This window comes from Podarcis muralis, chromosome 16 (assembly GCF_964188315.1).
Source record: "Podarcis muralis chromosome 16, rPodMur119.hap1.1, whole genome shotgun sequence".
Lineage (NCBI taxonomy): Eukaryota > Metazoa > Chordata > Lepidosauria > Squamata > Lacertidae > Podarcis > Podarcis muralis.
The window spans coordinates 8,071,923-8,097,534 of record NC_135670.1 but is presented as its reverse complement, the minus strand read 5'-3'; the positions used below and the strand labels follow the sequence as shown (position 1 = coordinate 8,097,534).

Here is a 25,612-nt window from a genome sequence, read left to right as displayed (position 1 = left end):
TTTTGGACTCACAGCTGTCCATGGAGGCGCAGGTCAATTCTGTGTCCAGGGCAGCTGTCTACCAGCTCCATCTGGTACCCAGGCTGAGACCCTCCCTGCCCGCGGACTGTCTCGCCAGAGTGGTGCATGCTCTGGTTATCTCCCGCTTGGACTACTGCAAAGCGCTCTATGTGGGGCTACCTTTGAAGGTGACCCGGAAACTACAACTAATCCAGAATGTGGCAGCTAGACTGGTGACTGGGAGCGGCCACCAAGACCACACAACACCAGTCTTGAAAGACCCACACTGGCTCCCAGTACATTTCCAAGCACAATTCAAAGTGTCGGTGCTGACCTTTAAAGCCCTAAATGGCCTTGGTCCAGTATACCTGAAGGAGTGTCTGTACCCCCATCGTTCTGCCCGGACACTGAGGTCCAGCTCCGAGGGCCTTCTGGCAATTCCCTCACTGCGAGAAGTGAGATTACAGTGAACCAGGCAGAGGGCCTTCTTGATAGTGGCACCCGCCCTGTGGAACACCCTCCTATCAGATGTCAAAGAGAAAAACAACTACCAGACTTTTAGAAGACATCTGAAGGCAGCCCTGTTTAGGGAAACTTTTAATGTTTAATAGACTATTGTATTTTAATACAGCGGCACCTCGGGTTACAGATGCTTCAGGTTACAGACACTTCAGGTTACAGACTCCACTAACCCCAAAATAGTACCTCGGGTTAAGAACTTTGCTTCAGGATGAGAACAGAAATCGCGTGGCGGCGGCACGGCGGCAGCGGGAGGCCCCATTAGCTAAAGTGGCGTCTCAGGTTAAGAACAGTTTCAGGTTAAGAACGGACCTCCGGAACGAATTAAGTATTTAACCCAAGGTACCACTGTATTCTGTTGGAAGCCGCCCAGAGTGGCTGGGGAAACCCAGCCAGATGGGCGGGGTATAAATAAATAAGCATGAGTCTCCAGGTGTTCGAAAAACCAGTAAGGTGGGATGAATCATCATAGTAAGGGGCTCAGTGACAGAGTCTCTGCCTTGTAAGAGAAGGCCCCAGACTGAAATCTTGGACCGCTTCTGCCAGTCAGATCAGACCGTGCTGAGCTAGAGGGACCCAATGGACTGACTCAGTACAAGACAGCTGCCTATGAACCCACAACTGAGAGCTGCATCCCCTTTTGCAAGTGGCAAGCTAGACTTCCTTCCACGCCACTTCCCTCACGGCTTGGCACTCAGCCACCATGCCAGGGCGTGGCGCCTCGGGGCAAAGGGAGTAGCTCCATCATGAGGAGATGACTCAGCCTTGCAAAACTTTGGGCAGCAGAGACTGGAGGAATCGCTCGGAGGAACACACACACACACACACACACACACACACACACACACACACACACTGTAATCGCAGCGCCCATCCCAGCTGCCTGGGGCCTGGCCTGCCACGGGGAAAACCAAGCAAAGCATCTGGCATCTGGAAAGAGGCAGAAAACTGGACTGAAACTCACAAACTTCAGAAACCTCCAAATGGATTTCCTGCCTAGCCAGGAAAAACGGAAACCAGCTTTCTTTGCAAAGGTCCTGCCGGAGGGGGGACTACACAGATTCCTCTGTCCCTTCCGCCCGATAAAGAGACAGGGAGCCTTTTTCCATTCAAGGGCCGGGTTTCTCCCAAAGATACATTCCAGGGGCCACCTGCCAGTGGCGGATGGATCCAGGGGCAAAGGCTGTAAACGTTGCTTATGTTTCTACCTGCACCTTTCTGCCCTCCGTCCGTCCACACAGAGTTGGGTCAGAGTTCAAGGACACGTCCCAGCAAGGCAGAGATACTTGAGGAGGGTGATGAGGAAGACCACTAAGGGGGGAGTGGCCTGGGAAGAGTCCCGAGGGCCAAGCAGAGAGGTCTGGGCCCCCTCCAACACCCGCCCCCTTGGGCCTGAGCTCCCCTATTCTTGTCTTAGTAGATGAGGAGGAAGCTTAATTTAATTTTACTTGACTTCCTTTATCTGGGTTCTGAGTCCCTGTCCCAGCTTAAAGTAAAGGTAAAGGGACCCCTAACCATTAGGTTCAGTCGTGGACGACTCTGGGGTTGCAGCGCTCATCTCGCTTTATTAGCCGAGGGAGCCGGCGTACAGCTTCCGGGTCATGTGGCCAGCATGACTAAGCCGCTTCTGGTGAACCAGAGCAGCGCACGGAAACACCGTTTACCTTCCCACCAGAACAGTACCTATTAATCTACTTGCACTTTGACGTGCTTTTGAACTGCTAGGTTGGCAGGAGCAGGGACCAAGCAATGGGAGCTCACTCCATCGCGGGGATTCGAACCGCTGACCTCCTGATCGGCAAGTCCTAGGCTCTGTGGTTTAACCCACAGCGCCACCCGCGTCCCTCTGCCCCAGCTTAGAGGGCCTCTTATTCAAAGGTAGACAGCCCCTGCTCCTGGAGGCTTTGTCCCTAACTAGCTGGGCTATGAGCCTAAGCGGAGCTCTGCTGGGTCAGACCAAAGGCCCAAGTAGTCCAGCATCTGTCACCCGCAGCAGCGAGACAGATGCCCCACTGGGAAGCCCGTTGCGTGGTGAGTTCCTGTCCCCCCCAGTGGAAATAATGACACAAGACACAATTATTAAGGTTAATGGGCTAAAAAAGGCCACAACTTTATTGGTTACAGGTGATGAGCAGTATTGGCTTAGGCATTGGTCCTAACCAACTATATCCAACTCCAGCCCGTCCGCTTGAAGTCCGGGAAGGGTTAACCACCAGTAGGGGGAGTCCTGCTGATGCACATCTACTAGGAACTCCCCCGGGGTCACTGCTAGGGGGCGTGCCTTGGGCCCTCACCTCCCTAGGCTTCGGACAGGGCCACCCCCCCCGAATCCTTTAACAGACTATCCTTCAATATGTGGGGCAGGTGATGGCGCTTCCTCCCCTCTTCCAACTACAGAACAATACCAATGCCTAACCGCCAATACCCAGAAAGTTGTGACGATTTGCTACGAGGGACGTGGGTGGCGCTGTGGATTAAACCACTGAGCCTAGGACTTGCCGATCAGAAGGTTGGCGGTTCGAGTCCCCGCGACGGGGTGAGCTCCCGTTGCTCGGTCCCTGCTCCTGCCAACCTAGCAGTTCCAAAGCACATCAAAGTGCAAGTAGATAAATAGGTACCACTCCGGCGGGAAGGTAAATGGCGTTTCCATGTGCTGCTCTGGTTCGCCAGAAGCGGCTTAGTCATGCTGGCCACATGACCTGGAAGCTGTACGCCGGCTCCCTCGGCCAATAAAGCGAGATGAGCGCTGCAACCCCAGAGTCGGTCACGACTGGACCTAATGGTCAGGGATCCCTTTACCTTTACCCTAGGCGAAAACCACGTGGCTGGTGCCAATTTGCCAAGTGGGAAAATTCCTACCAGGCCCCTCAATTGGTGACCAACCAAGGTCCATAAGAAGGTCAAGTAACGGAAAGCTTATAGGGTGGGAGGGTGGGAAAAAGCAGGAACAGCTGGCAGGGAGCAAAGAGGGAGATCCCTGGCCGCGTCCTGCCTTAAATAGGGCAGGCCACGCCCCCGAGACAGCCGATTGGCAGACCAGGGGATGACAAGGCCGGGAATCCCCCCAATCATGCGGGGCTGGCCACCACCCGCCACGCATGAGGAGGGGCCGGGAAGCCCGCAACCCCACCTCCTCCTTAGGCGGAAGTGGCTTAAGCATGCGAGCAATCATCCCCTCCTGCTATTGTCCCCCAGTGATGGGTCTTCAAAGGTAGAGTGCCACTGTCCATGGAGGGTTCATTTAATAATTGTGCCTGGTAATTGTATTGGCACTACCTCCTGATGAGCAGTAGTAATAACAGGCGCCATCGTCTTTTAAAGCTATTGACCACCCCAGGTCTTGTGGCGGTGAGTTCCACAAGTCAACAGGATTAATTCAAGCGGTGAGATGGGGATGGAATTCTGGCCTAGTCCTAAATCTCATTGCTGCTCGATTTCAACAGATGATCTTGAGTTCAAGCCTCTGGACGGAGGTACTGACCATCTCCACCTGTTGATCTTCTGCTTCTTTTCACAGAACCATAGGAAGGGACACCCAGAGTTATCTAGTCCAGCCCCTGCGATGCAGGAATTCCTGCCGGTGTCTTACAGCGCCGGGCAGCTCCATAAGTCAAAGCTGCAATTTTCTGCCTTTTGAATCTTTTGCCTTTCGAAGCTACATTTTTTATGCAGCTTAAACAAATCGATTCTTGTGTCTTCTCAAGAGCGCAGTTTAGGGCCGGAGTGTATTTTACTCTTGGATCAAGGCTGCCTGCACAAACTTGCAGACCTTAGTTCTCTGAGCTGCGCACGTGACACAGGCAGCTAGCCATTTATTTAGCTGCGCACGCAGGCACGCAACCCCTTTTGTCTTCTTGTCACACTCTGTCCCGTGCCCGGCTCTCGAATCCTCTCTGCCTTTCCCGTCGCCCAGCACATCTGAATAAGCGCCTCCATTGTCCCATGGCCAGTCACCCGTAAAACAGGCCCCGATTTCAGCAGCAAAGACCGGTGACTCCCGAAACAAGCAACTTCAGCCTGTTGGGGGAAACCACCCACTTTCTGGAACCTTGTCTGAGCCCTGCTCAGAGTAGACCTACTAGGGGCAACGGGCACGACACAATCAAGTTGGCGAGGCTCATTTGACAACAGGCGAGAAGCCGAGCTTTCAGTGTCGGTCGGCACGGTCCTGCGGAACTCTCTGCCACTAGAGATTTCTGTGCCAGCTTTTAAATACCTGCTGGAAACTTTTTCTCTTCTGCAACTTCGTTCTGCCTGTTAAGAACGCATTCCTTCTACAAATGGTGAATTAATGGCTGTTTTTATGGTTTTCATACTGCACAGATTGTACATTTTATTGCTGTAAAGAGCTTTTATATATATATATATATATATATATATATATATATATATATATATATTTGCTTTCGTAGATTTTCACGGGTATAGGTATGCAGGTTTTGGTGTCCTCGGGTGTCTTCCCGTGTGGTGAGGTGTATAGCCTCTCGGCCCAGAACATTGGAGGCTATACACCTCACCCCTCAACAGTATTTATAGGAACTCAAACACTGAGATCCTGCTCTGTTCCAGTAACAAGAAGCCGAAAGCACCAGCCTGAAGATGACGAGTGAGACCTCGTCGAAACGCCGCCTAGACACCCCAACTTTTACACGGGAAGACACCCGAGGACACCAAAACCTGCATATATATATATATATATATATATATATATATATATATATAATCCCCAAATGGCATTATGGATTATTTATTTAAATAAATAAATAAATAAATAAATAAATAAATAAATAAATAAATAAATAAATAAATAAAGCAAGCAGCTGTTTGGTCTACTCTGAGTAAGAACATAAAGAGTAAGAGCCCTGCTGGATCAGGGCCTATCTAGTCCAGCATCCTGTTCTCACGGTAGCTAACCAGAAGCCGCTACGAAAAAGCCCGTAAGCTGGATCCGAGTTCAAGAGCAGCCTTTGACAATAAAATTATGATGATAGTGATTATCTGGCAGGACTTAGTGAGGAAGAGGGTTGGATGAATCTTATAATTTTGTTTTTTCTCAGTTTCTCATCCCCTCAATGCATTCTGGTCTTTTCTCCACATTTCCACATCTGTCTGTTGTTATTGTTATTTCTGCTGCTGCTATTATTATTATTATTATTATTATTATTATTAACCAATCCTCATGAAAATTCAGCATCCTTTCAGTGCCTCTTCCTCCTGAAAACTCGTGGTTTTCTTGTTTCGCTTTTTTGCAATTTGTGTGCAGTTTTCCTTAAGATGTACATTATTCCAGTAACATTTCCCCTAAAACAATGGATCCTTCTGCGTCTTTTTCACTGGCAAGCCCATTTTTTTATGCACAAGTAACGTTACCCAAGATATGCAGGTGGCGCTGTGGGTTAAACCACAGAGCCTAGGACTTGCCGATCAGAAGGTGGGCGGTTCGAATCCCCGCGACGGGGTGAGCTCCCGTTGCTCGGTCCCTGCTCCTGCCAACCTAGCAGTTCGAAAGCACATCAAAGTGCAAGTAGATAAATAGGTACCGCTCCTGCGGGAAGGTAAACGGCGTTTCCGTGCGCTGCTCTGGTTCGCCAGAAGCGGCTTAGTCATGCTGGCCACATGACCCGGAAGCTGTACGCCGGCTCCCTCGGCCAATAAAACGTGATGAGCACCGTAACCCCAGAGTCGTTCACGACTGAACCTAATGGTCAGGGGTCCCATTACCTTTACCTTTACCTTTAACGTTACCCAGATATATGCATTTTTGTACGCATGATGGGGCGTGGCAAAATTCGAGGAACTGAGGGCTTCGGAGGGTGGCTGTTTTTTAGTTTGCCTAGCGTTTCAGAAAGCACAAATTAGGTAAAATTGCCTTTAAATGTGCACCTCATCTACATCCTTACCCCCCTTCTCTCCCCAGACATTGTTAGACGCTGACTCCCCCCAGCTGCAAACTCTTCAGTCCCTTGATGTTTGAAGATTTCAGTTAGTCTAATCCATAAAAGAACTTCTCAGGGCTAAGAGGAAACAAACCTGCGGCTTTTTCTTATTTCCTTACATCTGTCACGCATGCATGCAAATTTATGGGCGCGTTCCCATTTCTCCTATACTTAAATCAGGCCAGCCAGATCTTGCATTTGGGGTCAGGAAATGGGCAGCCAAACGGCAATTAGAAAATAATTGATCCAGGGGCTGAAGCTGGGGGAAAGTTCGCCTCCGCTGCATTGGAATGCTAACAGCGTGATCCTCTAACGTTTACTCACAAGGAAGCCCCACCAAGTTCAGTTGGGGCTCAAGTGTGTTTATGGGATACCTTTCCCCAAGCTGGTGCCTTCCAGCTGTTTTCAACTACAGCTCAGTCGGTAGAGCATGAGACTCTATAACTGTTTAAGGTAGTAACATAGGGACTGACGTCTCTAGTATGAACAAAGTTTTGCCTTTGCTTTCTTAGAACTTCGGCCACCATGGCCAAGAGGATTCGTGGATCTCCTCATCCACACACACACACTTATCCCCACAAGCATGTTCCCCAGTTCGCTCAGAGTCACCATCCCAATCAGCTACATGTCTCTTCCCTCTGCATAGGTAAAGGGACCCCTGACCATTAGATCCAGTCGTGGCCGACTCCAGGATTGCGGCGCTCATCTCGCTTTATTGGCCAAGGGAGCCGGCGTACAGCTTCCGGGTCATGTGGCCAGCATGACTAAGCCGCTTCTGGCGAACCAGAGCAGCGCACGGAAACGCTGTTTTCCTTCCGCCAGAGCGGTACCTATTTATCTACTTGCACTTTGACGTGCTTTCGAACTGCTAGGTTGGCAGGAGCAGGGACCGAGCAACGGGAGCTCACCCCGTTGCGGGGATTCGAACGGCCGACCTTCTGATCGGCAAGCCCTAGGCTCTGTGGTTTAACCCACAGCGCCACTTGCATCCCTCCCTCTGCATAGTCTGGTCCAATCCCTCCCCTCTTCCGCCAAGTGAGTCAGCTCAACCCAGCAGTGTTCAGAAGGAGAGCAGGATGCCTGGGGAGAAGGAATGACTCACTCGGCAAACACGCACTCTCCTCGGGTTGCCAGGAGACCAGTGGGAGGCTCCTCCCCACCTCACTAGTTTTATTTGCAAACAAAGAAGGGGATTTCTTCGCCGCTAGCCAGGACAAACGTCCCACTGGTCTAAAGGTTGGGCCGGCTGCTGAAACCTGTTGCCAGATCTCTTTCACTCCACAGCCCAGCATGGAGAGGAGCTGGGGGGGGGGGTCCGAGCAGGGAGTGAAGCATTTGGGGGTGCTGCCCCATGAACCTCTGACTGCCCCTGTCTTCTTACTTACAACCTGTCTAAGTGGCAACCTGGGCTGACAGCTTTCTCTCCCTCCTTCGTCTCGACATTGCCCTTTGTAGAACCCGGCAGGGAAGACATACACACCCTGCAAATGTCCTGGGGAAACTGAAGACTACTGTTGTCTATGCTCTGGTCAAGGTTAAAGGTAAAGGTAAAGGTACCCCTGCCCGTACGGGCCAGTCTTGCCAGACTCTAGGGTTGTGCGCCCATCTCACTCAAGAGGCCGGGGGCCAGCGCTGTCCGGAGACACTTCCGGGTCACGTGGCCAGCGTGACAAAGCCGCATCTGGCGAGCCAGCGCAGCACACGGAAACGCCGTTTACCTTCCCGCTAGTAAGCGGTCCCTATTTATCTACTTGCACCCGGGGGTGCTTTCGAACTGCTAGGTTGGCAGGCGCTGGGACCGAGCAACGGGAGCTCACCCCGTCGCGGGGATTCGAACCGCCGACCTGACGATCGGCAAGTCCTAGGCGCTGAGGTTTTATCCACAGCGCCACCCACGTCCCTCTGGTCAAGGTTAGATTACTGCAATGCATTATATGTAGGGCTGCCTCTGAAGACGGTTCGGGAACTTCAGCTAGTGCAGAATTCAGCAGCCGGATTGCACACCAGAGCAAGATAGTTTGAGCATATTACACCGATCCTGGTCCGACTGCACTGGCTACCAATTAATTTCCCAATTCAAAGTGCTGGTTTCAAAGCCTTAAACGGCTCAGGACCGCAATACCTCAAGCACCGCCTCTTTCCGTATGAACCTATCCGGACCCTGAGATCATCTTCTGAGGCCCTTCTTTGTGTGCTTCCTAATAATAATAATAATAATAATAATAATAATAATAATAATAATAATAATTTATTATTTATACCCTGCCCATCTGGCTGGGCTTCCCCAGCCACTCTGGGCAGCTTCCAACAAAATATTAAAACACAGTAATGCATCAAACATTAAAAGCTTCCCTAAGCAGGGCTGCCTTCAGATGTCTTCCAAAAGTCTGGTAGTTGTTGTTCTATTTGACATCTGGTGGGAGGGCGTTCCACAGGGCGGATGCCACCACCAAGAAGGCCCTCTGCCCCCTGTAACTTGGCTTCTCGCAGCGAGGGAACCGCCAGAAGGCCCTCAGCGCTGGACCTCAGTGTCCGGGCAGAATGATGGGGGTGGAGATGCTCCTTGAAAGGTTCGGAAGGTGGCAACACGAGAACGGGGCCTTCTCTGCAGTGGCTCCCCATCTGTGGAATGCTCTCCCCAAGGTAGTTTTCCTGCCGCCTTCATTATACACCTTTAGGCACCAGGCAAAAACGTTCCTTTTTAACCAGGCCTTTGGTTGACCTGATTGACAAGCAGCACGTCTGGGGAAACCCCAAAAGTTTGGAGAAGTAATGCCTCTCTGTCGAAAGAAATAAAGCTTTGGGGAAAATAAGAATTTCCAGTGAGGAAAAACCCTCAAATAGATCTTTGAGGGCTGAGCACACTCAGTGGGCAGGGCTGACTGATTTATGATTGACAGGGGTAGGATGGAAGAGCCGGTTGATGGGAGCAGGAGGGAACGGAATATCATAGGAAAGTGTGTGTGTGTGTGTGTGTGTGTGTGTGTGTGTGTGTGTGTGTGTTTGTCTGGTAACCCTAAACAGAGACACTCCACGCAGCAAAGTTTATTAGCAACTCTCCCATCATCTTTTATGAAGATGGTGATGTATATACAGTGGTACCTCAGGTTACATACACTTCAGGTTACATTCGCTTCAGGTCACAGACTCCACTAACCCAGAAATAGTGCTTCAGGTTAAGAACTTTGCTTCAGGATGAGAACAGAAATTGTGCTCCGGTGGCATGGCAGCAGCGGGAGGCCCCATTAGCTAAAGTGGTGCTTCAGGTTAAGAACAGTTTCAGGTTAAGTACAGACCTCCGGAACGAATTAAGTACTGTAGTACCACTGTATTACGATGCGCCGAGTCTTGGGACTGGCACTGGCTGATGGGAACTGTAGTATAGCTGGAGGGAATCGGGTTGTCCCAATTGCCCAAGATGTAGAGAGAAAGATTGGGGGCTTTTTACAGCTCCCTCAACATCACCTCTGGGATTCGAGTTCAAATCCCTGCTTAGCTCAGGAGGTGACAGGGAAGCCTCTGAGCATGTAACAGAGAGCACGCCAGGAGAAGACGTTTCTCTTCTCCCAGCCTTTGGCTAATTAAACAATCTATATAGCTTGTTAAAACTACGTCGGCGGAGTTCTTGTTTTGTTTGTTTTTATGCAGTTTATTATTATTTGTTTCTTTTTAATTTTTTAATAGCTTTTCATTCAAAATTAAAACAAAACATATTATCCAGAAATATATCATCCTTATTTCCCCCCCCCATTTTTCCTCCCTCCCCCCACAGAACCCACCCACCCCCACCCCCGACTTCCCTCAGTTCCAGTCTTTGATTTCTCAAAAAATGCTGTTTTCTGCATGTTACACAGTTGTATTGATCCTCAAACTATTTAGCTGATTATTATCAATAAAAAGTTTGTGAATGTTTATTCAAAACCAGCCAAGGAGTCCAGTTCGCTTTGTTGTACTCTGGTTTCTCTTCAGATCGTATAAATCCTTCGCCTATTATTTGTTTTTTTTTTAATACTGCAAACCACACCCTGTGATCCTCGGATGAAGGATGGCATAGAAATTTTATAAATAAATAAAGAAGCAAACAAACGAACGGATTTGAAAGAGTGCGAGCGTCTAGCTCTCATTTTAAGAGTTGTTCCAATGCTGGGAGCCATTTCAGAAGCGACTTTGGAATGAGCATCACAGAGGGAGCGATCGGTTGGCCTGTGCTACCACCTTGTGTTGACCATCGCCCACTGCAGGAGTTGTGTGTTTGTGTGTTTGTGTGTGTGTTGCACATTCCACAGGGGAGGCCCTGTGTTTTTTTGCCAGCTCCCTCTGCTGCCCTCTGGTGCTCAGGACGCAGAAGCGCATGAACATGCATTTCTGTTCAATGCGGCCGTCGTTCTGGAAAGCTCGTCATTTCGGCTCTCTTATCGGGGCTTAGGAAAGGGATGGCCCTTCAGGTGTTGTGGGGCCACATCCCCAAACAAGGGCCATCCTGGCTGATGGGTCAGATGGGAGTCGAACAGCACCAGGAGAGTCAGAGTTTTGTCCATCTAGGTAAAGGTAAAGGTACCCCTGCCCGTACGGGCCAGTCGTGACCGACTCTGGGGTTGCGTGCTCATCTCGCTTAAGAGGCCGGGAGCCAGCGCTGTCCGGAGACACTTCCGGGTCACGTGGCCAGCGTGATGAAGCTGCTCTGGCGAGCCAGCACCAGCGCAGTGCACGGAAAAGCTGTTACCTTCCCGCTATAAAGCGGTACCTATTTATCTACTTGCACTTAGGGGTGCTTTCAAACTGCTAGGTGGGCAGGAGCTGGGACCAAACGACGGGAGCTCACCCCGCTGCGGGGATTCGAACCGCCGACCATACGATTGGCAAGTCCTAGGCACTGAGGTTTTACCCACAGCGCCACCCGCGTCCATCTATTAGTTAGCAATTGTGTGGAAAAAAGGTTCCAGATGTGGGATGGGGAACCTGTGTCCCTCCCCAGATGCTGTTGACCTTTTGGGACTTCTTAGCTTAGAGAAATGATGAGCAAGAGGTGGCATGACAGAAATACAGTGGTACCTCAGGTTAAGTACTTAATTTGTTCCGTACTTAACCTGAAACTGTACTTAACCTGAAGCACCACTTTAGCTAATGGGGCCTCCTGCTGCTGCCGCGCCGCCGGAGCCCGATTTCTGTTCTTATCCTGAAGCAAAGTTCTTAACCTGAAGCACTATTTCTGGCTTAGTGGAGTGTGTAACCTGAAGCGTATGTAACCCAAGGTACCACTGTATATAAAAATTATTGTTACAACAGTCGGGTGCCTGCCCCTCTCTCTGCCGCAAGACCCCATGGGGTTCTGGGCACACACATAGGGCCTGTGTAATAATAATAATAATAATAATAATAATAATAATAATAATAATAATAATATATTATTTATACCCCTCCCATCTGCCTGGGTTTCCCCAGCCACTCTGGGCAGCTCCCAACAGAATATTAAAAACACAATAAAATGCCAAACATTAAAAACTTCCCTAAACATGGCTGCCTTCAGGTGTCTTCTAAAAATCAGGTAGTTGTTTATTTACTGGACATCTGATGGGAGGGTGCCACTACCAAGAAGGCTCTCTGCCTGGTTCCCTGTAGCTTCACTTCTTGCAGTGAGGGAACCACCAGAAGGTCCTCGGAGCTGGACCTCAGTGTCTGGGCTGAACGATGGGAAACTGAGACACAGCGGAGACTGTTGTGGCTTTAAGAAATACGGTTTATTCACAGATTTACACCTCCAGTCTGCACGGAGGGGGTCCAGATCTTACAGCATGGTCATCTCAAGAGGGGTTTGTTCCTCACAGTAGTGTAGCACTTCAGTCCAAGACATCTCCTAATCTCCTTTATTCCGTTTTATTCTAATGGTCCATTCTTCGGATGCTTTTAAGTACTAATTTAATCCCCCCAGGTGTTAGCTAACCTGATGTTGTCTACTAAGCTTGGAAAGTTGAACAATAGGCCGGTAGGTTCCTAGATTGCAACAACCTGATTGACCTGCAGGAGCAGCCCAATCAGACCTCAGGAGGAAGTTAATCAGCCTGTTAGGCCGGCAGGATCCTAGAATGCAGCAACTGATTGGCCTGCAGGAGCAGCCCAATCAGGCTCCAGGAGGGAAGCAGAATCAGCCAATCAGACGGGACTCATTGTATAAATCATGAGGTTTGGGGGGGAATTTCATTCACTGTTTTACAAGTTGCAATAAAGAGCCTGAAATCACTACGCGACCCTTGTTGATTAAAGATTAAGGATTAAGACTAGGATTAAAGAATGGTACAAATTTAGGACGTTTACCTAGGTTAATTACCACATTTTTCGCTCTATAAGACGCACCTTTCCCCCTTCAAAAATTAAGGGGAAATGTGTGTGTGTGTCTTATGGAGCGAATGCAGGCTCCTTGGCTTCAGCGATAGCAACGCGAAGCCTCCAATGTGCAGAGGGAGCGCTCCCCCCACGCTCCGGAGGCTTCGCGTTGCTTTCGCTGAAGCAGTCTGAAGCCCCCGGAGCGCATTGGGAACTCTCCCGCTGCACTACGGAGGCTTTAGGCAGCTATCCGCAAGCCTTCAGGGTGCAGCAGGATAACAGTAACTGTTTACATGCTCATTGCTGTTGCTCAGACGTAGGTCCACGCAGTGGATCTGGATTACATTCTCACAGTCTTTACATATAAACACCAATTAAACACCTCAGCCCCCTTGCATAACCCCCTTTCTAAGACACATTGAAACTGTCTTAGAACATATTCCAGTTATAACACACGAGTTCTAATTAAATCCTAATATTTACTGTACCTAAACATTTAGCGCTGCAGATCAATTCCATTATGTACGTCATGGGGGAAGTGGATAGAGAAAATATGTTCTTCTCCCTCTCGCTTAACACTAAAACGTGTGGAAGTCCAGTGAAGGTGTTGGAAGATTAAAAAGGTAAAGGGACCCCTGGCCATTAGGTCCAGTTGTGGCCGACTCTGGGGTTGCGGCGCTCATCTTGCTTTATTGGCCGAGGGAGCTGGCGTACAGCTTCCGGGTCATGTGGCCAGCATGACTAAGCCGCTTCTGGCGAACCAGAGCAGCGCACGGAAACGCCGTTTACCTTCCCGCCGGAGCGGTACCTATTTATCTACTTGCACTTTGACATGCTTTTGAACTGCTAGGTTGGCAGGAGCAGGGACCGAGCAACGGGAGCTCACCCCGTTGCGGGGATTCGAACCGCCGACCTTCTGATCAGCAAGTCCTAGGCTCTGTGGTTTAACCCACAGCACAACCTGCGTCCCATTGTTGGAAGATTAGACACAGATAAAAGAAAATGGCCTCAGGAGAAGGTGATATTTTTTCTGTTGCACGTCCACCCCTGGGGCTTAGCTCTAAGATGTTTGCTAGCAGCAAGGCACAAATCCTGAAAGCATCAAACAGCTGTGGACCCTCCTATGAGAGGCAGGTCCTGCTAGAGGAGTCATAGGGCAACAGATGCTTCAGTTCTGGACTGGGACTGAACTGCAACCGGAAAAAGGTCCTGGAACGCAGAACATGCCTGCAGTGGCCGGAAAGAAAGATGCTTGCTTGCTTTTCTTTCTTTCTTTCTTTCTTTCTTTCTTTCTTTCTTTCTTTCTTTCTTTCTTTCTTTCGTTGCTTGTACAGTGGTACCTCAGTTTACGAACTTAATCTGTTCCGCAAGTCCGTTCTTAAACCAAAACCATTCTTAAACCGAGGCACGCTTTCCCTAAAGAGGTCTCCCGCCGCCGGTGCCCTTCCTCCGTTCAGATTCCGTTCTTAGACCGAGGTAAAGTTCTCAAACCATGACACTACTTCTGGTTTTGTGGAGTTCGTAAACTGAATCGTTTGTAAACAGGGTTGTTCTTAAACTGAGGAACCACTGTACATGCAAGTTATCAGGTCGGCTAGCCCAAGGAGTGTGCGTTCAGAAGGTTGGAGAGAGTCTATTCCATCCTGGCCTATGCAGGCCACGATGTTAGGGAATGTACTGCTTCTGAAGGAATAGGAAACTCCAGCAGTTGGCGCTGCTTTTAACAAAGCGAACCAATACACCAACTTGGATTTTCATGCGCTGTTGTAATATAGTGGTACCTCGGGTTAAGTACTTAATTCATTCCGGAGGTCCGTTCTTAACCTGAAATTGTTCTTAACCTGAGGCACCACTTTAGCTAATGGGGCCTCTCACTGCCGCCACACGATTTCTGTTCTCATCCTGAAGCAAAGTTCTTAACCGAGGTACTATTTCTGGGTTAGCGGAGTCTGTAACCTGAAGCGTCTGTAACCTGAAGTGTCTGTAACCTGAGGTACCACTGTAAACGGTTTTGGTTTTTTTAAGTGCCTGAACTATGGAACTCACTGCCACAAGAGGCAGCAGTGGATGACCTTAAAAGAGGATAAGAACATAAGAAGAGGCTGCTGGATCAGGCCACCATTCTCTTCTCACGGGGGCCAACCATTTGCCTGTGGGAGGAGAGTGGCGATCAGGATCCAAGCTCAAGGGCCCACTCTCCTCCTGAGGTTTCCAGCAACTGGTATTCAGAAACTTTGATGCCTCTGACCATGGAGGCTGTGCATGGCCTCCTTCTCCTCTAACCCTCGGACATCGAGCTTAACTCTGAGCTGATCAGAGAGGAAGTCACATGACTCTGACACTCAGAGTCCAGTCTTTATTGTCGCAGTTTGACAGTCTGGTTGCAACTCCCCAAGGCGTGGCCTGCCCCTCCCTCCAACTGCCCACCACCCTCCTAGACACGGCGTCCCGAGTGCAGCCATCAAGAGGCATTGAACAGACGGACAGGCAGTTTCCACGGACAGGTCCATGTTCCCGATCTTCTGTAGAGTTCGGCTTCCAGAAGATCTGCCATTGGGAAATGTCCTGTGCAGCCTGGCCAGTAGGGGGAGCTGGAACGATGGCAAAGTTAAGGCAGGAATGGGGCAGGGTGGGGCTTGGGGTGGGGTGGGGTGGGCAGCAGCTGACATGTTCTATCCTGCAGGCTCCCGTTCTCCATCATCCGTCACGCTCCTGAACCTGTCGCTTCACGTGCAGAAGTTGGTTGATGATGCCACCGATCAGCCTCCAATATTCGTCAAAGCTCATCTTCCCGTCTTCGTCCAAATCCATTTCAGCAAACATTTCTTGGGCGGCAGTCTTGCTGTCGGTGTTCTGGATGGGAGTGACAGGGAAGGAGCAGGGAGGAGAAGGAACGGAACTAGTGAGAAAAGAAGATGAAGAAGAAGAGTTTGGATTTGATATCCCGCCTTTCACTCCCTTTTAAGGAGTCTCAAAGCGGCCAACAATCTCCTTTCCCTTCCTCCCCTACAATAGACACTCTGTGAGGTGAGTGGGGCTGAGAGACTTCAGAGAAGTGTGACTGGCCCAAGGTCACCCAGCAGCTGCATGTGGAGGAGCGGAGACGCGAACCCGGTTCCCTAGACAATGAGACTACAGTGGTGCCCCGCAAGACGAATGCGTCGCAAGACGGAAAACCCGCTAGACGAAAGGGTTTTCAGTTTGCGATGTGCTTCGCAAGACGAATTTCCCTATGGGCTTGCTTCGCAAGACGAAAACGTCTTGCGAGTCTTGCCATTTTTTTCCGCTCCCCCCCCCCCTTTTTCTAAGCCGCTAAGCAGTTAATAGCCTTTTAGCAGCTTAGCCGCTAATCCTTTAATAGCCGCTAAGCCGCTAAACCGCTAATAGCGCTAATCCTCTTAGCCGCTAATGGGGTTGCTTCGCAAGACGAAAAAACCGCTAGACGAAGAGAATCGCGGAACGAATTCTTTTCGTCTTGCGAGGCACCACTGTACCGCTCTTAACCACTACACCACACTGGCAGGAATGGAAGACCTAACGCCTAAAGGTTTGGAAAACCTCCCACTCCCTGCCACAAATAAAATACAATTACAGTCAGACCTCGGGTTACAGACGCTTCGGGTCGCGTTCTTTCAGGTTACGGACTGCCAAAGCCCGGAAGTACCAGGACGCTTCAGGTTGCGCCAAATCGCAACCCGCGTGTGCGCAGATGCGCTGCTGCAGGTTGTGAACACTGCGGGTTGCGAACATGCATCTCGCATGGATCACGTCCGCAACCCGAGTGTCCACTGTAGTCAAATACTTTCCAGCATACATTTACTGTTAAAAGTTGACTTTCCTCCCTCCCTCCCATGGTTGTGTCGAGGTTATCTTCAGCTGCTGTATATTATAATTATAACTTCTTCCAGTCGTACTCTGGAAGGCGAACGGAATCCTTTCCGGAAGTCCGTTCGACTTCCAAAACGTTTGGAAACCAAAAGCGTGGCTTCTGATTGGCTGCAGGAAGCTCCTGCAGCCAATCAGAAGCTGCGGAAGCCATGCTGGACGTTCGGCTTCTGAAAATAGTTTGCAAACGGGAACACTGACTTCCGGGTTTGAGGCGTCCGGGAGCCCAAACGTTCGGGAACTAAGCTGTTCCAAAACCAAGGTACGACTGTATTCTCAAAGTACAGTGGTGCCTCGCAAGACGAAAAGAATCCGTTCCGCGATTCTCTTCGTCTAGCGGTTTTTTCGTCTTGCGAAGCAACCCCATTAGCAGCTAAGAGGATTAGCGCTATTAGCGATTTAGCAGCTTAGCGGCTATTAAAGGATTAGCGGCTAAGCTGCTAAAAGGCTATTAGTGGCTTAGCGCCTTTGAAAAAGGGGGGGGGAGCGGGGGGGAAATGGCGAGACTCGCAAGACGTTTTCGTCTTGCGAAGCAAGCCCATAGGGAAATTTGTCTTGCGAAGTGCATCGCAAACGGAAAACCCTTTCGTCTAGCGGGTTTTCCGTCTTGCGAGGCATTCGTCCTGCGGGGCACCACTGTAACTTTTGCCGCTGAACTTACTCCAAACCTGCTAGTGTGATAATGTGTTTACAATCTTTCTTTTAACAATATACAAACATTTTCCAATCCTCCTTGAAAGCTGTTTCATATTTTTCTCTGATTTTACTAGCTAAAACTTGCTAATTCTGCATATTCCATCCATTTCAACTGCTCTTTGGTACATCTGATGCGGTTAACCCTAAAATAAAAGATTCTGGTCTTTTGGGGGAGAGATCTCTTAATTACTATTTTTATCTCATTGTATAGCGTCTCCCAATATCCCACACAAGTCCACCACATATGATAAAATGTACCTTCTGTTGCTTTACATTTCCAACACGTACCTCATTCTGACTTAGACATTTTAGCCAATTTACTTGGTGAAGTACCATCTATAAATCATTTTCATATAATTTTCTCTCAAAGCATAACATGCCGTAAACTTCATATCTGTTTTCGACAACTTCTCCCATAGATCTAAATCTGTGTTGTGATCCACACCTCTAGCCCACGGAATCATGGCAGATTTAACCATTTCATCTTTTGTTTCCCATTCTAACAATATCTTATAAACCCTAGAAATTAGTTTTTCTCTATTTTCTACTATTTCCCTCTAAAACTGGGAACTTTGGTCCATAAACCTGTCTTCCTTGTTGCCTTTAAACACTTTGTTCAACCCGTCACATAGTTTCTGACTTCCTCATAGTTTCTTCAGTTTTACTTCTTGGTTGGTAAAGTCCAAAACGTCCAAAATATTAAGTTTTTTTCAACAAGATTGCTTCTATAGCTGAAAGCCATAGAGGTGTTTTACTTTCCAAAAGGAAATTCTTTCTAATAACATGGTTCAAATGTTCTTATGTATTCTAGCATTGTCATACTATAGACCTGCATGCTAACCAAACTTAATACCATAGCCCTCCAAGTCCAACAACTGTTTTCCAACACAATCCATTCTTTTAACCAACATAGACAGGATGCTTCATAATATAAATGAAAGTCTGGTCGGGAAAGCCACCTCTTCCTTTAGCATCTATCAAAATTTTATATTGTATTCTCCATTTCTTCCCCTGCCAGACAAATCTAGGGATTTATTTTTGCCATTCTTTAAAGCAGCCCGTGTTATTAACAATTGGTGCAGTTTGAAATGAAAACAACATTTTTGGTAATCCATTCATTTTCATGGCTGAAATTCTTCCCAACAAAGAGAGTTTCGCTCCCCACCCCCCATATTTCCAAATCTTTTAAAAAATTATCTTGGAATATATTGGGGTCCTTTGCTGTCAGCAATACTTCTAGATCTCTCTGCCTCAAACCCTGGCAAGCTGTTGCCAGTCAGTGCTGGAAATACTTAGCTAGATGAGGAAGCATGTTCTCTAGCCGCCGCCACCACCGCTGCCCTTCGCCTCACCGACAGCACGTGGCTGAGCTCCTCGTTGAGCATCTTCCCGAAATTCTCCTTGCTGATCTTGCCCTGTTTCACGAAAAAGTATCTGAGGAAAAAGGACTTCTCGGCGTATTTGTCGTAGTTCCTCACCAGCGTCAGGAGGGCCTCCTCCAGCTCAGAGAGGTTGCCCGCCATGGCCTCTCCTCCCTTGGCTCCTAGAAGAAGAGCAGAGGTGCGTCACTCACCAGCAGGATCCCTCCCCAGTTCATGCGCAGGACATGTGTGGTGTAGCAGCTGGAGGGTCGGTGCAGGACCTGGGAGAGACCTGGGTTTGAATCCTCCCTGTGGCCATGAAGTTGCTTGGCTGCCCTTGGGCCAACTGCAATCTCTCCGCCTAACCTACCGTATTCTTCGCTCCATAAGACGCACCAGACCATAAGACGCACCCACCGTATTTTTCGCTCTATAGGATGCACCAGACCATAGGACGCACCGGACCATAGGAGGGGGAGAACAGGGGGGGGATTCTCCCCCTCTCTGCTCAGCGCCCCTTCAGCGAAGCAGCAGGAGAAACGGAGCCCCTTCCATTTCCCCTCCCGCTTCGCTGCAGGGGCGCTGCGTAGAGAGGGGAAACTGTGCGAAGCCTGGAGAGCAAGAGGGATCAGTGTGCACCGACCCCTCTCGCTCTCCAGGCTTCAGGTGGCTATCCGCAGCCTTCAGAGCACAGCGGGAACTCCTGCTGCACTCCGAAGGCTTGGGGATAGCGGCCTGAAGCCCCCGGAGCGCAGTGGACCCTGGAGTGCAGCTGCCAGCCCGTGTAGGGCTCACTGAGCTAGATAGACCAATGTCAGACAGAGAATAGTTAGTGGGGAATCCATCTCCTTGTGTCAACTTAACTCACCTCGGTGGGCCTAGGGAATACCAATGGGGCAATTAGATAAGACTGGCGTCAGCCCAGCTCAGGTCAAGACCTAGTGGCTTGGCAAGGTAAAGGGACCCCTGACCATTAGGTCCAGTCATGACCAACTCTGGGGTTGCGGCACTCATCTCGCTTTACTGGTCGAGGGAGCCGGCGTACAGCTTCCGGGTCATGTGGCCAGCATGACTAAGCCGCCTCTGGCGAACCAGAGCAGCGCACGGAAACGCTGTTTACCTTCCTGCCAGAGCGATACCTATTTATCTACTTGCACTTTGACGTGCTTTCGAACTGCTAGGTTGGCAGGAGCAGGGACTGAGCAACGGGAGCTCACCCCGTGGCGGGGATTCGAACCGCCGACCTTCTGATCGGCAAGCCCTAGGCTCTGTGGTTTAACCCATCCCTGGCTTGGCAAGACCCTTCCCCAAACACCAGATCTGAGTTCTTCATTCCCGATTCCTTCCCCCTCCCTCCCGCCTCTTTTATACCAGATGTTTTCCCTTCTGTGGAGTCATTTCTCTGGCATGTCGGCGGGACAATGGCCTGCAGAGACACGTCCTTTTGCTCAGAGTTTGAAAGAAAGTTTTGCATTTCACCCTTTCGGGCCCGTCCGATAAGCAAACGGACAGCGGCATGTTGAACATTCCTTACCTTGCAACAATTGCCGAGTGTATGGCGTGTTGGCCAAAGAAATCTGGGTCTGTCTGTCTGTCTCAGTCCTGTCCCCCCAGTGCTTTGTCAGAGTGGGGGGTTCTATGAGATTAGGCACCTCCCAGCTCCAGTTTAGGTACCTACGTCACGAGGCCGGCTCCCATTTCCTTTTTAAAGAGGAACATTCCCTCCCACCCCCCTTTCCCCAGACACTCCCTTCGGGACTTTTCCTCTGAATAGCACTGCACGGCCCACCTGGCACTGGGATCAGGAAGCAAGTCAGAGACCAAGGCCGTTGCAAAATCAGAATATCCTGTGCTCAAAGGCAACTGCACCGGCTGCTGATTTGCTACAAGCTGGGACAAGTTCAAGGTGTTGCTGTTAGTAGTAAATAAAGCCCTTAACAACTTGGGACAAGTTCACCCGCGAGATCGCCTTGCCCCACGGCAGGCAAGTGGGGCCACATAAGACCCATTCCATCTTTGGAAGAAATCAATATTTTAGTGTGCCTTTTGCTATCTCTGAATTCTCTTTTTGGCACCTGCTGAAATCATGCTGATCTTTTGACAAGCCTATCTACATGTTAAGAAAGTTGGTGCAAATTTTGACCTGGATTTAATTTGTTGAAGTTTTAAATTATCACCGTTAATTATTATTGGTGAATTTTTTTTTTTTGTAAACCGATTTGACTTTTTTTAAAATAACAAACAAACAGTCAAGTGGTGAATAAACTTTTGTGAAACAAAGAAACATAGAAAAATGGGCTTTTTCATTCTTCCTGCTGGAAATACAGAGTAAGGAATCACAGCTAAAGCTGAGAGATGGCCCTCCAACTGCTTCTTTAAAAACCTCCAGGGTTTTTGGAGACGATTCCACTGTTGAACACCTCTTACTGTCAGAAGGCGGGAAGGTAAATGATGTCTTTGTGCGCTCTGGTTTCCGTCACGGTGTTCTGCTGCACCAGAAGCGGTTTAGTCATGCTGGCCACATGACCCGGAAAGCTGTCTGTGGACAAACCCAAGGGCCTCATCAAACCTAAATCCGGCCCTGGTCCCGTCGGTATTATCAGACAGAGATCAGCTGGACTTTAGCTGTGGAGCGGTCCAACTATGTGTGCTTGCTCCTCCAAGGCCTAGGGAGGCACATCCTGCTGCTCAAGAGGTTCCTAGCTATGTTCTAAATGGAAAGAAGACTAGCATTTTGTCATAAAGGTAAAGGTAAAGGGACCCCTGACCAATAGGTCCAGTTGCAGACAACTCTGGGGTTGCACGCTCATCTCGCTTTACAGTTCAAGGGAGCCAATGTTTGTCTGCAGACGGCTTCCGGGTCATGTGGCCAGCATGACTAAGCCGCTTCTGGTGAACCAGAGCAGCGCATGGAAACGCCGTTTACCTTCCCGCTGCAGTGGTACCTATTTATCTACTTGCACTTTGACATGCTTTTGAACTGCTAGGTTGGCAGGAGCTGGGACCGAGCAACGGGAGCTCACCCCGTCACGGGGATTCGAACCGCCGACTTTCTGATCGGCAAGCCCTAGGCTCTGTGGTTTAGACCACAGCGCCACCCGCATCCCTAGCTTTTTGTCATAGGGTCCTCTAAAGGAAGCCTTTCCCCACTTACCTGATAAGCAAACGGGCTGCCACCTCCTGGACGTTTCCTTACCTTGCAGATCGGCGGTTTGTGCGGTGTGCGTTACGTCGGCCAAAGACTCCTGCAACCGTCTCTCTCTCTGTCTGTCTGTCTGTCTCGTCAGCGTTTGCTAGAGGAAGGCTAGAGGAGATTGGGCGCCTCAAACCTCTCACACAGCACCTGTGCCATGAGGCTGGCTCCAACTTCCTTTGAAAGAGAAAAATTCCCTCCCTGCTCTTTGTTCCAGGGGCGTTCCTCCAGGTTAATCTCTGCCACTCACTTGACACTGGAATCAGGGAGCAATGAAGAAAGCCATAAAGTTGCAAAATCAGAGAATCTTGTAATTCTCGCAGGAGAGACGGAGTATCGCTCCGTGACAGAGTGCAAGGTGAAAAGTATGGCTGCATACCCTCCAACCTTTCTCCCATAAAAATAGCCAAAATGTATAAGACAAAAACAAATCTGTGCTGGAGGTGTGGTAAAACAGAGGGGACACTTATACACGTTTGGTGAACCTGTGAAAAAATGACAAGCTTCTGGAATATAGTATATGATGAGCTTAAAAAAATGTATAACTTTATGAAAAATACCGAAGCTTTTCTACTAGGGATAACGGACACAGGTATAGCAAGAGATCAGAAAATATTCCTCTATGCCACAGGAGCGGCAAGGATCCTAATTGCTAAAAAGTGGAAAAAAGAAATTGTGCCAACGAAAAGGGAATGGCAAGACAAACCGTTAAGAGTATATTGAACTGGCTGGATTAACAGAGGCAATTAGAGATCACACTAGACAAGTTTCAAAAAGCATGGGGAAAATGCAGAGAATACGTCACAAAACAGTGCCCTAAAATACATACTTGGACTTGTTTCGATTAATGTCTGCAGGAGACTTTGTGGATATTTAAGTTATAATTAGAAAAATCTTATTATTCATAAAGGAAACAGCTTATAAGAAGTAAATAAGGAGGCCAGATACAGGATAAAGGAAGTCTTTTATTTGGTTGTTTGTATTGTTGTATGTTATGTTTATTGTGTTTCTGTATTGGGGGTGGGGGTGGGGGGTTATGTTATGTTGTAAATAAAATTTCCAATTAAAATTAATACAGTGGTACCTCGGGTTAAGTACTTAATTCATTCCGGAGGTCCGTACTTAACCTGAAACTGTTCTTAACCTGAAGCACCACTTTACCTAATGGGGGTCTCCTGCTGCTGTTGCGCTGCAGGAGCACAATTTCTGTTCTCATCCTGAAGCAAAGTTCTTAAGCTGAAGCACTATTTCTGGGTTAGCAGAGTCTGTAACCTGAAGTGTATGTAACCTGAAGCGTATGTAACCCGAGCTACCACTGTAAGGAAAATAGGGGCATCCCATTCCATAAAGGTAACTTTACTAATTATACCCCACCCATCTGACTGGGTTGCCTCAGCCACTCTGGGCGGCTTCCGACATAAATAAAAACATAATAAAACGTCAAACTTTTAAAAATTTCCCTATACAGGGTTGCTTTCAGATGTCTTCTACAGGTTGTATAGTTACTTATCTCCTTGGCTTGTGGGGGTCGCATAACTCCTTACCCTCCAACATTTCTCCAATAAAAATAGGGACGTCCTAAGGAAAAGTGGGACATTCTGGGATCAAATGAGAAAACAGGACGCCTTCTCTAAATCAGGGATGTCCCTGGAAAATTGGGACACTTGGAGGGTCTGTGGATAGAAAGAGCAGTCAGGGTGTATTGGATTCAATTTTTTTTAAAAGCATATTTTACACCCCCCCAAAAAAACCCCAAACAACTTAGCCTTCAGTCAGTGGTTTGGGGAGCTTTTGTCCTTGATAGGTTTCCAGGATCTTGAAATATTTCCTTTCTGGTTCTCTGGAGCCAAGTGAGGATTACCAGGTAAGATCCTCCCTCTATTGTGTGGGCAGGTAATCCCTCCCCCTACCTGGTCTGGTTTCCGTGGCAACGCTTCCCCCAGGTGGGATTGGACAACTCACTGAGGTAGGCGGTGACCTCCAGGTATCCCACCTGAGGGAAGGCAAAGCCTATGCTGATGGGGCCACTCCAGATCCAGGGCTGCACGCGTCCACGCAAAGGGCGCCCCCCGTTTTAAGCGGGGAGCAGTCATTCTGGTTCTCCAGAATAGGAACAGGGTAGCTGCGGAACTTCAGCCATGGTTGGAGCCCAAATCACTTCAGCCCCAGGCACCTGGCCAATGTTCGGAGGACTGGAACTATTTACTGACTTTATTTCAAAAAATAAATAAATTGCACACCACTTGATTACAAAAAAGAAAGAAAGGAAAGCCTTTCCCTCAAAGCAGTTTACGAAAAAGCTGAAACTATAAAGTTATGGATAAGAAGAATTAACGGCAATAATTTTTTTTTAAAAAATAATTGTTATTGCTTTTCTTTCTTGCAACAAATATCCATCATCATTGCTAAACATTCGTTTTCCAATCCCGCCCCCCCCCGCCCCGTTGACTTCCCTCAACTTCCATTTCTGGTTTATTTATTGATGTATGTATCATTTATACATCAAATGATACAATCTACTATTTGTATATAATACTACATTTTCCCATTGTTCTGTTTCTTGCTCTCTGTAAATAAAGTTGTAAATGTATGTTTAAATCCTGCCAGGGAGTCCGTGTTTTTTAGCTGTTTCTGCAAATATGTTGTAAAGGGTTCCCATTCTTTTTCAAAGTCACTAAAGGACAAAGTCACGTGTCCTTTTCATGCAACTTGTCCGTTAATTTTGCGAATTCTGCATAGTTCGTCAACTTTTTTTTGCCATTGCTCTTTGGATGATACTTCTCCAGTCTTCCAATTTTGTGCTATTAACATTCTTGCTGCTGTTGGAGCATACATAAATAACGTCCGTTTTTCCTTTCGGCAGCTCTTGTCCCAAAATACCTGACGAGAAAGCTTCTGGTTTTTTAACTAACAGCGAGAACTTAAGATTTTTGAAACGTGGCGATGACCAGCCTTTGCACGCATGAGATCCTGCGCTGTTGTTGCTGGGACCCCCTCTCCCTTGCTTGGTTGGGTCCCTAAACTGGCACACAAATAAATGGTGTGTGTGTGTGTGTGTGGCTAGCCTGGCAGCGTGGAAGTTGGGCTTTATGGCTGCTGGCAAGCAAGGAGGCAGTTGGCCCAGAACCTTTGAACACACAAAACACCCTTTGCTCTCCTCCTGATTCAAGCTGCCCTCATCTGTATGATAACCAGCACATTGCTCCCTCGCTGGCATTCAAAGCTTGCAAGTGACCGTCTTTGGGGTGAGTGGCAATCCTTTTGGAGGGGAGGGGGCAAGATTTCAGCTCGTGACAAAGGCTGATCTCCCCCGCTTTGCTATAGGGAGTGTGTATGTGTGTGTGAAGGGATGTGGGTGGCGCTGTAGGTTAAACCACAGAGCCTAGGACTTGCTGATCAGAAGGTCGGCGGTTCGAATTCCTGCGACGGGGTGAGCTCCCGTTGCTCGGTCCCTGCTCCTGCCAACCTAGCAGTTTGAAAGCACGTCAAAGTGCAAGTAGATAAATAGGTACCGCTCCGGCGGGAAGGTAAACAGCGTTTCCGTGCGATGCTCTGGTTCACCAGAAGTGGTTTAGTCATGCTGGCCACATGACCCGGAAGCTGTACGCCGGCTCCCTCGGCCAGTAAAGCGAGATGAGTGCCGCAACCCCAGAGTCGGTCACAACTGGACCGAATGGTCAGGGGTCCCTTTATCTTTATGT

General features: G+C 48.8%; 1 protein-coding gene across 3 annotated transcripts; it reads right to left on the bottom strand.

Annotated features, from left to right (window-relative positions):
- Positions 1-12,171: 12,171 nt before the first annotated feature.
- LOC114586722 (protein S100-A16-like) lies at positions 12,172-22,089 on the bottom strand. 3 transcript variants are annotated; one of them, XM_028710466.2, is made up of 3 exons: positions 21,915-22,089; positions 18,710-18,900; positions 12,172-15,629 (listed from the first exon to the last, which is right to left on the bottom strand). In XM_028710466.2, the coding sequence occupies exons 2-3, from the start codon at positions 18,878-18,880 to the stop codon at positions 15,474-15,476; spliced, it is 327 nt and encodes a 108-aa protein (XP_028566299.2). In that variant the 5' UTR covers positions 18,881-18,900; positions 21,915-22,089; the 3' UTR covers positions 12,172-15,473. The 3 variants fall into 3 exon arrangements, with proteins under 3 accessions (XP_028566299.2, XP_028566297.2, XP_077776153.1); XM_028710464.2 differs by lacking the exon at positions 21,915-22,089 and adding an exon at positions 20,253-20,424; XM_077920027.1 differs by lacking the exon at positions 21,915-22,089 and having other exon boundaries at positions 18,710-19,027.
- Positions 22,090-25,612: the final 3,523 nt, after the last annotated feature.

What these genes read in the sequence shown, in the direction of transcription:
- LOC114586722 (XM_028710466.2), bottom strand. Translation starts at nt 18,880, where the DNA reads ATGGCGGGCAACCTCTCTGAGCTGGAGGAGGCCCTCCTGACGCTGGTG. An exon ending in AGCTCAGCCACGTGCTGTCG is followed by an intron (nt 15,630 to 18,709) that starts GTGAGGCGAAGG and finishes ACTCCCATCCAG; the next exon opens with AACACCGACAGCAAGACTGC.